Genomic DNA, 16,207 nt, shown 5'->3' with positions numbered 1-16,207 from the left:
CACAGAAGAAGAAGAAGTCAATCCGAGGCTATCTGTTGCTGTTTCTTGAGTAATCAGTTTTTACGGTGGTAGGTTACTAGCCCACCGACCAACCAACGAATTGGAACAAAATGGTCAGCTTAGATTAGTATAAGCAGGGGTACCGCGAGCAGGTTGCTGACCACCGCCCCCAAAATTCACCGATGCATTTTGTTCTCATCAATATATTTCGATAGCACATCTAATGCTGACCGAAGTTTATTTTTATGGAGAATATTCACTTTTCCAGCAAAACATAGTTGCTCCTCCTGCTTAAATTTGCTTAATGATATCACGTATCTAGCATACATATCCTCCCATTCAAGGCATAGTCTACAGCCACCGGTTATTTCCACAGCCACATTGGGTACTCGTATATCATTACCGCTACCGGCTCCATCATTAATCTCCAATAATGTAAATACACCACTCATTGTTCTACACTAATATCCTCTCAAATAAACTATTCTCTCTGAATTCAGGTATCTTGCTAGTATGAATTGCAATAAAAACTATGTTTTTTATTCAAATACCAATTATCAATCAATTTATCGTATATGGAGTAGCCTCCACTCTCTCTCTCTCTCTGTTTGTCTACTAAGAAATGGGTGTTGCTTCAAAAAACAGTCTGATTGAGTTATATAGTTACGACAATGCTCTCAAAACATGTTAGACCTCATTATACCTTGCCAACTTTTTTTTTGCAATGTGCATGTGATACTGTAGTGCCTCAGACGTGGGTTTTCTTTTACGGTTCTTGTATAATTCCATGTGTAATTGATATCAATAGCAATAACCAGTCTGGTAATCTGCCTTGGAAAGGTGCCAAGGAACATAAAGTCCCAGAAGTATAACTTAGATCTCTGCTAGTGTCAGGACCTATCCAAATGGCAGATTGCATTCGTGTGTCAGCAAGAATAAAGCTATTCTTGAAAAACAAATTCTAAAAAGGGGAGAAAGGAGTTTGGTTAAAGTACTCATCATTTAAAAGGATTTCGTATCTTCATAAAAAGTCAGATGAAGTGTTTTCAATCTACATGTTAACTGAAAGTTAGACACTTCACCCCGACCTATATGATTTTGTGGATACATTTTTGGTTTTGGTTGGTAATTAGGTAACAAAATTGGATAACTTTAGTAAGAGAGGCAGTGGGTTGGAAGTTTTATACGTTGAAAATCAAGATTTAAATATGGGAAAGTCTCAACAGCATTTTTCTGTAAGAGTAGGGAGGGGGGAGGTTGGTAGTAGCTATAATTCAGATTTAAGGGGTTGTAGGGGGAACATGATTTTCTATCGATATAGGACTGTAATGCATCAAATATGCTTTTCTAGTTTTGGCACACACGATCTTGAAAGAAAAGTTGCAAATACAACTTCAGACGATTTGACATTCATTAGAAGGGGGCTAAGGGGGGATTCCCTAAAGTAGATTAAATGTTTAACTGAAAAGTATCCAGTAACACTAAAAAAATTATCGATCTTGATTTCTTATAGGAAATCGAGTCACTCCCCGTTGAAAATTTTAAAAATGGAAGTTTATTTGGGGCCTGGCGTTTCACCAACTCTATAAAAATAGATTAGTCCCAATTGGTATAGTCTATATGAGAGTTAAAGTATTCATCATTGATCAAATCATCTAATAAATGATCAGTTTTTACTTTTAACAAGAGGGAGTGAATCTGTGTCCCCATAATGTACTTGAACTTTCCCCTCTCCACGGCTATAGGAGCCTATACACATTGCAATAAAATACCGACATCAGTTTTCTATCGAAATTTCCAAAATTGAGCTTCATGCTGCGATATTCTTATCTAAAACAAAACTTTTTTTCCTTGTAAATGGACCATATTCGAGTCTATGCTGAAAACGATATAAAACTAGGGTCGACAACTATTCGACCCCATTCTTTCGAATCGGTACCAAAATCACAAGAACTGTCACTGAGCACACTCTCGCAGATTTTACCAAAGGCTGACTTCAAAAAGAGTTTAAAGATTTCCCTTTCAGCCTTGGTTTTCACTAACGATTGTTTCTTGACGAAAGTGTCAATAAACATTTTCAACTATGGTTTTGATCAAATTGAAAGGCTCTACGTATTTTTATGACACTGACAACATCCAATGTAAAAAAAAACAAGGTGTACAACAGTATTTTTTGGATAAGGGTTGGCAATAATTAGGTTTTGGTGGGGTCTAACAATCTGTTTTATCATACACTGGAAGATATACGGTAATTTCATTATTAAAAATGTCGGTGACTACGCGAAAATATGTAGTTATTTTCTGATTGAGATATAGTAGAATTTAGTCATGAGGTTTGGTTGTAAATTGATTGTATACTGAAAGTAGGAATTTTTGGGGTGGTGGGATATAATAGTTTAGAGGGACCTTGAATCGCGAATAATTCGGTACAGAATGTAGACGGTGCAACACAAAATAAGTGTTTTCATTCACTTACTCTGATGAAATGGATTAGGCATTAAAAAAATCAACAAAACGTTTTTGGTGACAGCACACGGTGAACACTTTTAGAATTGCCTGGGACCATTACTCAATGTATGCAGCTAAATCATCAATATTAAACCAAGATTTTGGCTCAGTTATATTAAACACATCAAGTTCTAAGATAAATTTCATATTTGGTTCGATAGCCTGTGTCTTGTCATAGGATTCCTGCTAAATGCTATAACAATAGTAAATGTTTCGTGAATTTTCCAGAAACATATTACTACAATTTTGAATTATTTTTGTTATAAGTATCGTCTTGCCGGACATTCAGGGTCCCCGAAGAAACAATCTGAATGGAGTTTTAAATTGATACGTATTTCTCCAATGAAAGTCAAAATACAACTAACTGAAAAATGTATCTGTTTATTGAATGAATAATTTTTTCTATTTCCCATATTTAATAGCTTTTGTCCCTATGACCAATGACGAAAAATAGAATAAAGAATAAGATCATAAACATAATTTTTATTTTATACTTAAATCGCATACAAGAACACGACGCACCAGTTATCGTTCAGAAAAAACTATTACTTTTTAACCACAACAATACTTATCTATATATTTTTTTAATCACATACCAAAACAATATACGCTAATTATGATACATAAGAAACAAAAGCAAAAATCAAACATTAGTTTACAATAACAATTCAATATATAATCTTCAAATCACTATAAGATAAAATTGTTTGTGACCCTCCCAGAGGGGTCGTGGCGGTTGTGGCGTTAGCCAGCCGAAAGCTTGATCCCTCCTGAGCTGGCAGCAGGTACAGCGGTGGCTGAAGTTTAAAGTCTTCGGAAGCTTCTAATGAAAATCAGCTCTTTTTTTCTTTCTTTACTTGAAAATACTATGGCATAAAATTATTTTTAAACAATAGTGAAAATACCTAGAAAAACAACATGAACAGCAACAATTCCACCCGTAGAAGCACACACAAGACACAAATTGAACAATCTGATATAGACTAATATAGGTTAGGCTAGTCCCCCTCCCCCTCCCTCCACTACTACAGAAAAAAGAAGAAAATTGGAATTTTAATTTGCGAATTTGTCCAGACCCTACAGAAGTAAGGTAGTTCCCTTAAGGTAGCACCTTCACACTTTTCTCACATACATAGGCTTCATTGGATATAAGTGAAATCATATTTTTTCTGTTCTAATTGTATAGTTTTCAAATTTTACAGAGCGAGTGGCCATGAACTTTGTACTTGAGCTAATGCTACGTTTAATACAATTACTATAAGCACTCACATCGAAAAATTTTCTTACATACTGTGTAGGCCCATCCTTGCAAACTCTTTGATTTTCCCTTTGCGCGTTTGGACACAGTACACCTTTGGTTCAGCAAGCTTGCTCAACCGAAGGTGAACTGAAATCTTTACTTTTGATAAACTAAACCTTTTCCCCTTGCAAAAAATGTAAGCAGATCTTTTGACTTTAGACGAGATTACAGGTGTCACAATAGATTTTCTTTGGATTCCTTCTTCTACATGTAGATTCTCATCATTTTCAACATCATCGAAAACAACAAGTGGCTGGTAGAACATTTGGATTCACTTTGTATTGATCTTGTAACAAACATTCAGGAGTAGAGTTCCTACAATACAATGTAACTTAGCTCTTCATAAAATAATATCTCTTTGTGAGGTTAATAATACTTTTTTCATACATACTGTAAAACTCATGTGTTTCAATTTGTTTATTCATTGCAATATTACGCACAAAATTGTCAAACGGACTTCCAAATAAAATTATAAGGCTTATAATCAAAATACTTATTGTCTTCACAATGATGATGTAAAAAACATACTCTCTTGTTGTGGCAAGAATTTAAGAGAATACCAGGTTCTTACTCCCAGAAAGCCTAAGATCGTGAAGATACCAGTCTCTTAGACATAAAATAAAAGTCTTTTTTTTAAATATACCAGAATAGATATCTTCCAACTGATCACACTCATCATAGTGACAGTTGGAGCATAGGAATCATCTGATGTTAGAGTCACATACTTTCTTAATACACGAATTACAATCCTTAATTTGAGCTGCACATCCTCTATGTGGCCTATAAGAATTGCTTAGTCTACAATTTTTATCATACTCACTTGCAATAGTGCAGTTCTCACAGGATGACCAGTTGTTCAACATAGCGGACATGTGTAGTAATTTTTTCACTATTGACCCTCACACTGCTAATTACAAACTAACTAGCATTACCCCAAAAAAATGTCTTTTACATCGAATACCCGCTTTAATTCATCACCTATTGGCTCCCTAGATGGAGGAGGAGGAGTAACCGAATAATACCCAACTAAACTGTCAACCTAAAAAACTTTCATGATATAAAAACATTTTCAATTTAAGAAATTGCAATAATATATCACTCTTTTGTCACATAGCGGCCCAACTCATTGTCTCCAATAAACTTCACTATTGCATTCAATCCGTCTTGTAGTCTAGGTATGTGCATGATATGCACCTTTACTGCAAAACATAATTGTTATTTTGATTTGAATCTGCCTTATGATATCTCACATCTTCTAAACATCCCATCCCACTTGAGAGTTAGCCGACAGCCCCATCTGATTTCTACTGCTCTGTTGAAGGCTCTTGTCCTTATATCACTGCTAACTACACTATCGACTTCTAATCATGTAAGAAAACCCATTTCAAATTGTAAAATATGCTTTTCAAATACGACTCGAAGAAAAACTAGATCACACTGTTATCACTCTAAAATCTACTTCTGTACTGCTATAAAATAAGTTTCTCTAAACCTCTAATAAATCTATAAGGGACGAATAATATTCGTCCCCTATATCCTTTCAGTCGAGATTGCTTACCGACAAGCAGTACATCGATTGGAAGTACTTTCCCTATGTTGGTGCTAGAAATACTTATGACTTTGAGGGGCTTATAAAACCAATTTTAAGGAAAAGTACACCCCCGATTGGCCTAATTGTATTCATGGAGACTTTGGGGGGCTACTAAGACTGGTTCTTACGAAAATTATAACCCCTATGTGACACATAGAATTCATAAAACCATTACTACTTATAAATAAGGCAAATATTGTTACTTGGGAAAAATCAGGAAAAGAGGTTCACATTTGTCGAATTACGCTCAACTCCGAAAAAAGGTCAACTGGGATGTTTGTTCAACGACATTAATTTCCACTTTGGCTGGTATTTGCAATGACGATACATAAATCACAACGCCAAACCTTCTGAATTGTTGGATTCAACCTCCGTACATCTGTTTTTATTTACGGTAAGTTGTACGTGACATTTTCTCGTGGTAAAAGACAGCGTAGCTTATATTTTCTGCTACCCCATGGAAATGAACGACAAACATATAATGATATGTGGAAGGGAGTATTGACAACTACCAACAAAATATCGTATTGTTAGAATTATATGCCTTTTAATTAAACAGGTTTATTGATTATATACCTTTTAACTAAAATTAGTTAAACGAGCTATAATTACGTATATATGTGTTTATTTTATCCTCAAAATTGACTACATAGTTTTTTTCTTAAAACTGACATATTGATATATCTGAAGAAATTAATCTAAATAGTTACAACTCTGTTGATTCTCTTTTAATCACAGATTTCATATGCGATTCGATGTATTCATTTCGATAGTGATTATTAAATGTTTTCTAGCAGCAGGTTTCACTTGCGCTTCATTTTCGTGCATCATTACCTCAGACTTTTTCTATGCCTTTTACTTTAGCTGTTCGGATTCATTCGAAATCATGTTTCATTATCCTTATGCCTTCTGAAATGTCTAAAATTGCTAGATAAGAAATTTCGTGACGAATTCAAATCCTCCTTCCTGCAAAGCGCTTTCATTATTAGTGCGTAGAATAAGAAATTTGGTCATGAATTCAATTCGCCCTTGCTGCGTAGCGCGTTTCTTATTTAATCGCAATTTTTTGAAATATCTAAACCCTACAATATTACAATTATCTTGTTATTCTTTAGTTTTAAGTCACATTTTCGTTTACAATTCAATGTGATTTGTTACTGTTTCTTGTTCCATGCCTTTTTCTTTAGCTGTTTAGAATCATTTGTCATTTTGTGTAATTTTGCACGTGTCATACATATTAACTATTAATTCCCCGTTTTTTCCTACAGACGCTACAAAAACACGTTCATTATTCAATTTTAATTTTCTGCAATGCAGTTTGTCATCTTGTGTAATTATACAAGAGTCATAGATACTAAAACTGATACTACCACTTCTGTTGCGAAAATAATGCAATTTATGCTCTTTAAATTTGGTTATAAATATGACATTACTCATATGATTTTTTGTCCAAAATTAAGGCTCTAAGCAAATTTGGCACAATCATAATGTTATTCTTTAGTTTTAAGTCATGAAGTGTCAAATAAGCAATTTCAATTCGTTAAAAAAAATTTGGTGTGGATACAATTCCTTCTTGCTCTTAGTCAGTCAGAGAGTTAAAATTTTACATGATTCGTATTCTCCTGGGTTTCGTTGTGATTTTTAGTGTGGCTTTTCTTGTAAGCACAGGCTTCGTTTAAAATTCGATAAGATTATCGCTCTCCATTGTCTTTCAACCCCATATTTCATTGTTTATTTTCGTTCGTCATTGCATCAGATATTTTTTTATGCCTTTTGCTCTAGCAGTTTAGATTCATACATCATCTTATGGCGTTGGATCCTCTTTCTGAGGTTGAAATAGCAAGGATTGTTAATAGGTTGAAAGGTTCATCGTTGTCTGGCCCTGATTGCATTTCTACGAAGGTAGTCAAGTTCATTCTTCCTTCGATTATTTCTCCTTTGACAAAGCTTGTGAATCTATCTTTTGAAAATGGGGTTTTCCCTAGTTCTCTCAAGCGAGCTAGAGTCATCGTTTTATATAAAGGTGGACCAAGGAATGATCCAGCTAATTATCGGCCTATATCGTTGCTGTCTGTTTTTAGCAAGATTTTTGAAAAGGCCATGCTTTCCCGTCTACTTTCTTTTTTAGAGGCAAAAAATTTCTTTCATGATTTTCAGTTTGGTTTCCGAGCGAAGCATTCAACCGAGCATGCATGTGCAACTCTTTTAAACTTTCTCCACTCGGCCCTTGACTCTGGTTTGATTCCTGCAGCTATATTTCTTGACGTCCGTAAAGCTTTCGATTCTTTAACCCATGGGATTCTGCTTTTCAAGCTATCACATTATGGTGTAAGAGGCCATACTTATACCTGGTTTGATTCTTACTTGTCAGGTAGAACTATTTCCGTAGATTCTCTTTTCCGTTCTTCGTTTGAAGATGAGTTTGGTGTCCCTCAAGGTTCTGTTCTTGGGCCGCTTCTATTTTTGATTTATGTTAATGACCTTATAGTTGTGGTTACGAGACAGAAACCTACAGTCTGCTGTCGGCTATGTCATCCTGAAATTTTTAATGATCAACAGTCAAAATCGCCTTCACAGGATGAGGACACTCTCGTCGCATTCGCAGATGACAGTACCCTTGGTACTGCAGTAAGAAAGGAGCCTGAGATGCATCCCAAACTAGTGGACCTTTTTGATAGAGTTATACTTTGGTTTGATGCTAAATACCTGGCCCTAAATGTTGCTAAGTCGAGTTTTCTAATATTCTCACGTATTTCTCAGGCTTGCCCTCAGTTATCTGAAATCCATCTGTCTAGGGGTTCTCTTAGCAGACCTAAGGATCGGTCTGTCCGATTTCTAGGTATTCTTCTAGATGAAAATCTTTCTTTTAAGAATCATATTGGTCTAATTAAAATGAAGATCTCCAGGAGTCTTGGAATTTTGAGGAAGCTTAAACATATATTTCCTGAATCGATTCTAAGAACTCTGTTTCATTGCTTCGTTGAATCTTACGTCTCTCATTGCCCTACGATATGGATGTGAACTTTTTCTTCTCTTTTGAAACCACTGTATAAGATATATGATAAAGGAAGAAACCTTTTACAGGAAATAAATTGTTCTGCACCTAAGCCTTTACTTGATTTGCAGTCACTTTACATTTTGTCGTGTGCGTCTTTCACTTTTCTTCAACTCCATGGGGATGTTTCTGCGGCCCTAAGAGCTACTCCATCTTTCGTCACTGATCAGTCTACGTATCATCTTCGTAATTCAAGCAACATTACCATTCTATTTACTCCATCAGTGAGGTCAGATTTTAATCCGCTGACCGCATGTCATATGGTATGGAATACCCTACCTGAATCAGCTCGAAAATGTCACTCGTTTGGTACCTTCAGAAGAACTGTAAAAGATATTTTAATGTCTAGATGAATGTATGTTTAATATAGTTTTTTTTTCTTTTTTAAAGTTGTTTATAGTAATATTATTATTTTTATTATGTTAAGATTTTTTTTTTTTAATGTTATGATAGGGTGGACGTCTCTGGGCTGAGTTGGATATTTTGTTATAAGTGGTGTTTACCATTTGTGCAGCATCTCGCCTGGCTTGGTTTCGGCGGATTTTGAGTGGAGGGCGACAGTTTGTCATCAGTATTAGTGATATTTAGGTATGTTTTTTTTTTCTTTTTTTCTCTCTGCTTTTCCGGGCCATGGAGCCCTGTAGGGGGAATATGTTGTAGCGTTTTCTTTTTCTTTCTTCTCTTTATTGTGTTTAATTATATGTGGAAGGTTTTTTTCCTTTTATTGTGTTCGTTTATTGTTTAATAAAATGAACTCTGAACTCTGAACTGGACTTATTTAATTTTTTAAGATGTCACAGAAAACAGAAATGTCTTTTCCAGGTTCTAACCACAGAAGATTGTTCGAAATTTCCGATTAAAATTCAATGTGAATCTCGCTGTCGTTTGTTGTAAAACTTGTTTTCTAATCACATTTATTTGTTCTTCAGTTTCATTATTCCCCCACCCACATAAATATTTTTCCATGTCCTTTGCTTTGCTTTCTGGATGTGTCTTGTCACACTTTATGGTCCAAGTTGTTGGACAAAAATTTCTTCTTGTTGTTCAAACGAAGTATCATTTTCAACTATTGTAAGTTAAATTGTGTCATGTATTTTGTACTTTGTTTAAATAAATGGACCTTAACTAGAATTAGCTAGAATTAGCTAGAATTAGATAAACTAGAATTAGCGCCTTTGTTAAATTAAAACCGTGTGTTCTTAGTGTTTTGGTTACTCTTGGCCCAATATCTACGTCTTTTGATGCTGGATTTGGTTTTACCAGCTCTTACTTCAGACTTGCCTATATAATTACAGTTTTTGCCAACGTCCTTAGAAGTACCAATGTCCTTAGCTACTGCTATTACTTCACTAACAGTTTTAATATGACGTTATAATCTCCAATGTTCGTATTTATATCTACTTCATAGCTATAGCTATTAGAAGCTTTTATAAAATACTGAACGTCTTTAATTGCCGATATTTCTTCCATTGAACGTTTAACTTTCACCTCGAATTGTCTTTCGTCATTATGAAAAGCATAATACCTAACCTTTCTCAAACAGTTCGTGGCAACGAACTGTAAGCAAGAAGCGACCCGGCTCAATAGTAACTGAAACTAAAAAAAAAATGGAATTTTGATACCAATAGATACATCAAAAGGATTGGATTTGTATGATGATTTCAAATATATAAGTTTCGTCTAGTATAGTCTTACCAAACCTGAGATAATTCGCCTTATTTTCGTAAAAAGAGGGAAAAACTCCCTAACGGTCATAGAATCTTAACGAAAATCACACCATCAGATTCAGCGTATCAGAGAACCCTAGTGTAGAGGTTTCAAGCTCCCATCTGCAAAAATGTTGAATTTTGTATTTTTTGCCAGAAGAACGATCATGGATAAGTGTTTATTTATTATTTTTTTTTTTCCCAGGGGTGATCGTATTGACCCGGTGATCCTAGAATATAGCAAGAGGGCTCATTTAAACGGAAATTAAGTGCTCTTTTTAAGTGACCAAAAAAATGGAGGGCAACTAAGTCCCCTCCCACGCTCTTTTTTCCCCAAAGTCACCCGATCAAAATTTTGAGATAGCCATTTTGTTCAGCATAGTCGAAAAATCTAGTAACTATGTCTTTGAGAATGACTCAATCCCCCACAGTCCCTTGGGGAAGGGCTGCAAGTTATGAACTTTATCTATTGTTTACAAATAGGATTGGTTATTGGGAAGTATACACACGTTTTCAGGGGGGATTTTTCCAAGGGGGGTCAGGGGCTACGTTGGAGGAGGTTTTCATGGAGGAAGTTTTCATGGGGGAGGGAATTTTCTATGAAGGGGGCTCCGGATTTCCCTGCATAATTTAAAAAACAATCAGATATCAATTAAAAAACAAGGTTTTTCACCTAAAAGTAAGGAGCAACATTGAAACTTAAAATGAACGAAAATTATTATGTATATGAGCTGCTCCCTCCTCAACACCTCGTTCTTTTGGCTAAAGTTTTTCAGTACTTTTAAAAAAGCTTATTGTTCTAATTAAACGACCGTTGTGTTTCAGGATTCATCTTTAAAGAATTGGGACAAAATTTAAACTTTAGCGTAAAGATCGAAGTGTTGAAAAGGGGACGGTCCCCTTCATATGCACAATAATTTCTGTTTCTTTTAAGTTTTAATGTTACTGCTTACTTTCAGTTGAAAAAACTTGTTTTTTAATAACAGAGGCTGATCCATTATCAGGTTCTTCGTTAATATCCTTAAACACTCCAATATCTTTATTTATAGCTATTTCATCGCTTGGAGCCTTTGTAAAATGTTGAAGGTCTTGATTTACTCCATTCACTTTGATTGGATCATCAACTTTTGCCTGGGCTTTTCATTATGATACACATATTGCCGGACCTTTGTTTTATTCGTACTCCCCTACAATTCCAAACACACTCAATAAGCTAAATGTAACATCAAAGAAAAACTGTTTCATAGCTACAAAGATAAATGACGCATCACAGAATGCATTAGACCTGTAAAATCTGGGCTATATATTTGCACATTAAGGGGTTCGGGGTAAGGTTAGCTTTGGTTACTCTACCCCCACCCTCTAAGGTGAAATATATAACCCGAAATATAGTATTAAAAGACAAGATAAGATTTTTTGCAAAAATCCTTCGGGTCATAACAACACAAAATACAGCCTACAAATGAAGTTCAGGAACAAAATACAACTTTAAATAGTAGGCCTACAAGTTAAAAAAAACAGAAAAAACAACAGAATGACGACCAAGAAAAACACCAACTTCCAACACTTTAACTGACTAACACCATCCATAATAAAATCCAGTTCCTAAAAACGTAACAAGCTATCCCCTCAAACATGATTTCCTATGCTTAATCCCTGAACGAAGAAACTTACACGACTGTTTAATAGCATATGCGTTCCTCTCAGCCATCCGCTCAATGAACCAGCATTCACTCCCTAGCACTCGTCCAAAATATTCATTCCACCGCTCAGACCTTCAGATAAATATAGTATTAGTTGTTGGGGGAGGGAGATGGTAGAACTTGACATTCTAGAAATTTGTTTTCCAAAAAATATTTTACTGCTAAGATTAATCGGGATTATAGCTACAATTCTAAATAAAGCTAAAAATGGTAATTTTTCTCGCAAAACAGTTTTTTTTTCAAAATTAGTTTTAAGTTATTGGTTACTGTGGACTGTGGTTCATTCTTTACTAGGTTGCAGCCATCGCTGCAACCATGATTGAAAAACTCGTTAGTTTTAACGAAAACAGTGCTCTTCAGAAAGACCAAACAAAATTGCACCAGTTGAAGGAACAAGACATATAGTTGTTTGTCTTTGGACATATAGAAAAGGATATATATGTTGTTTAATGAAAGCAATTATTTTAGAAAGACTGAACAAGATTGTATCGATTAAAAGAAAAAAAAAAACATAGGCTATGCTTGTTTGTCTCGTTAAACCTAGCTAAACTATATTTCAGCAGATAATTCTCTCTTTTAAGTAGCAGGCTTTTGGAAGTTTTTCGTAGTTAAGATATTTTACTTATCTTGTCTTTGAGCTTTTGGAATTTGGGACATTCCTATCTCGTTTTGGAAAACAGGAAAAGGACTATTCAATCCAGGACTGTCCCGTTCTTTCCCAGATATATGGTTGTTACCGTGAATGTTCGATATTCGTGAATTCACTGGTGAATGTCCAAAACACTTTTTTTTTCTTCTTAGATTTGGTCAGCGTTGCCAGTCAAATTTTTCGATTTAACACAAGGTTTGGTGATGACAGGTTAGGTCAGGTCATATTAGGTTTGGTTAGGTTGGGTTACCTTAGGTTTTTAACCTATATCTGATATTTATAATCAAATTGATATTTATAACCAATGATATTTATAACCAAATACCTAACCTAAACTAACATAACCTAACCTACCTTTAACTTTTACCATTATAGCTTGCATAAGACTGAAAAAACTGACTCGCAAAGCAAATTGAATCCAAGCAGAGAAAAAGGAATTTCGGACATTTACCAGTGTGTCTAGATTAACCAAACTTCCGACATTCACGGTAACATGGTCACAATCCATAAAATCAATTTTAATTCAAAAGAAAAAATAGAAAGCAAGCTATATAATTTTTATAGACCCTTCTCTTTTCAGGCTGTTTTTTCTTCTTCTTTTTTCAGTGGTAAGACTGTGCCAATTATACAAAGACAAGGACTGGTCCCTAAGGGCTGGAGCCAGAGGATTCTTTAATAACTGAATTCAAGTATTAAATTCTCAGACCTTACTCGTTATTTCTTTAGTTTTGTTTTAACTTATTCTCTTTGGGAATTTGATTTTTGATTTCTTGATTTTTATAGCCCCTTCTCTTTTGCAGTAATAAGCATTTTGCAAATGCTTATTAATCTCGTATTTTTTCACCCAATTTATCTTGCATTGTCTAACTTGGGAAGAAAATTGTTCTGGATCTGGTGTATATTAAGTTTTGTCACTTGTGACGAAGTGGCAAAAAAAATGGGTGACACAAATATGCCCTACAAAAGCCAAATTATAAAAGAAGCTTACATTTAAATAATATAAATAGTATGTATTCTTATCTCAAATTTTTTCTATTGCTTTTTTTAATCCTCCGTGTCTTTATTTCTCTTTTATCTCATAACTTGAGTGAAAGCCCTTTTTAGGTTAAATTCAACATGCTAGCTTTATAATTTATTTCATTGTAATAATGGTATTTTCTCAATTCATCATCTATTTATTTTCGCACCCAATGTCTTATACTATTTACCTAACCAGAAGCGAGCCAATTAATGCCTCAAAACCTAATATACATAAACACAAATGTATACATATATTATTTTATTGAAATATCGAGTTAAAAATAAATAATAAAAATTTTTGCTCAGTGCTTCTGAACGGTAACGACAGGGGCAGCATAGGTGAGAGGATGTACTGGAACAGGAACTGCATACGGCTGAGCATATGGAGCCGCAACGGGAACTTCTACGGGTACTTTCCTAACTTGAACTTCTGGAGTAAGGTGTACGTCAAATTGTGGTGTAATTTTCTGGGAAGCTCTGACTGGGGCATAGACTTTTTGCTTTTGAACGAGCTCTTCTGGAGCCGGAGCATATCCTTCTGGCACGGGTGCTCTCAGATCAGCAGTATAAGCTACAGCATGAGGAGCAGCATAAGGCAGAATAGTATTTTCACCTGATCTTAGGGCAACTGCAGGTGCAGCTCCAAGGGTTGGTTTGTAAATTTGGCTTGTGTATCCAGAAACAACTGGTGCATCTGCGTATGTCACCGTCTTTACCAAGGGTGATACAACTGGTGCTGAATAAGCAAAAGGTGATAAATAGCTAACGTATGTTGCTGGTGCAGCAGCTACGTACGCAACAAGAGCAGATATCGTTACCTATAAAAATGATTAAAGTAAATTAAAGCTTTCAGCTCAATTCCTCTTAACTAATAACTAAAATATCAGACTTGCAGATGTCAAATTAAACGGCTTACTCGACATACTATTCTAACGATACTTTTAATAACCACGCCACGATGGTGTTTCTTATAAATTATTACCAGAACATTCAAAATGAGGAACTCTATAATGCCTTATAATATCTTAATATCTTAAATCTAATATCTTCCAGTGTAACATCTTAAACGTTATATCTTAAGGACTGAATCTACTGTCTAAAACAGTAGTTTGTCAAATAAATCGAACTATTATCAGAACAAAGTTTTTCTGGGGGTTTCCCTTCTATTGTTTGCCAAGTTTCGTCATGTTCTACCCAGGGGCGGATCTAGAGTAAAATCTTGTTGGGGAGGCAATGTGACAAGAGCGTCAATGAGCAAAGTCTTGGGGGGTCTAATGTGACAAAGGCATCAATAATCTATCGAACTGACAAATTTATTTAAAAAAAAAAAATAGTGAAAAACAGAATAAAACAATGAATGAGGGCACCAGAATAAAAATTAAGGGGGTCCCCCCAGCCCCCTGGATCGACCAGTGGTTCTACCACTATAATAATTTCCGCAATCACACGCTAAATAGCAATAGACTTTGAAGTAAACACTTTATTAACGAAGCAATCGACATTAAACACAACTTAAATGCTAATATATCCTTAAATATGTACTTCGGCGAGAAAAATTTTAACCCTATATAGAAACAATAATAAAATTGTTTTGATGCAAAACAAAGTAAACTAATTAGCCAATCAAAATGAGCCCATATCCAAAAAATATAAGAGGCAAGATGCCGAAAAAGTAAGCAGTGCAAAAAGCAATTATAGAAATTTTTAATACAAGTATATAACATGATTCAGTAGCTTTTTCTTCCGTCTTTGTTGAACTTTTGTGAGGTAATTCTGTTCAGATTCATTTAATCTTCACATTCTTTGCTTGGTTTTATATTCCGGCAGCCTTCCCTCCTCCCTATTACAAAATCTCACGAGCCAAATAGCAGACTTTTAAATGAAATAACGGGATAATTTTTTTACATGTATATAATAAATAGTGAACACAACCAAAAAATAGAGAAAGGGGTGGGTTGAGGTCTTAGAGAATCTCGTATTTTACCAGTAGGCGTTTTCAGGCATAAACTTTTAAATTTTCGAATACTTTTATTTATTTATCTCCTTGTGCAGATGCCTTGAGTAGTAATACTAACTTAATTGTGCACATGGGCGCCCATAAGATGAATTTTAGGGGGGCTTAACCCCCCCCCCCCGCATGGGTGCCCATGCTTGTGCATGTCTATATGTGAAGATGGAGACATTCTTATTTAGTATTAAAGTTATATATGTGGATCCTATACTTCAAGTAGTTATAGTAATGAAGGAGTCTTAGTAAAGGATCGCAGAAAAATTTACTTACAAAAGCGTTCATGGCTAGGAGATTGAGATTAGTTCAAGAAGACTGGAGCTGTACTCTGTTGAAATAGAGTGGCGAAAAGGGTTTTATAGAAATCTAAATCTTGGAAAGATTTAACACACCCAACCTTGCGGCTAAAAGATTTTGAACCTTAGTAAATATACAGTGTATAACTGGTTGTATTTACGTGACTTTTTGTATAGGATGAACAGGATGTATTAATTACTAAACGGCAATGAGACCAAAGTCTATGACATCACGAAAAACCAGTTTCATAATCATTATTGATTGCAGTTTATTCCTAGCGGATTAGTCTAGCAAGCATAATTGTATATCTCTCAGACTGTCATGATCGAGCGGTACAATCAGCATTTCATTTTAGAGAAAGACAAAAATG

The 16,207-nt window shown here is 35.0% G+C and overlaps 1 protein-coding gene across 1 annotated transcript; it reads right to left on the bottom strand.

Annotated features, from left to right (window-relative positions):
- Positions 1-13,776: 13,776 nt before the first annotated feature.
- On the bottom strand, positions 13,777-15,928 carry LOC148955431 (uncharacterized). The gene is made up of 2 exons (XM_089108198.1): positions 15,814-15,928; positions 13,777-14,350 (listed from the first exon to the last, which is right to left on the bottom strand). Exons 1-2 carry the CDS (start codon positions 15,823-15,825, stop codon positions 13,835-13,837), a joined length of 528 nt encoding a protein of 175 aa, XP_088964324.1. The 5' UTR covers positions 15,826-15,928; the 3' UTR covers positions 13,777-13,834.
- Between the last annotated feature and the right edge of the window lie 279 nt (positions 15,929-16,207).

Source organism: Artemia sp. Qi Xiang Cuo, chromosome 2, assembly GCF_049724085.1.
Source record: "Artemia sp. Qi Xiang Cuo chromosome 2, ASM4972408v1, whole genome shotgun sequence".
NCBI lineage: Eukaryota > Metazoa > Arthropoda > Branchiopoda > Anostraca > Artemiidae > Artemia > Artemia sp. Qi Xiang Cuo.
This window is presented reverse-complemented; position numbering and strand designations above follow the sequence as displayed.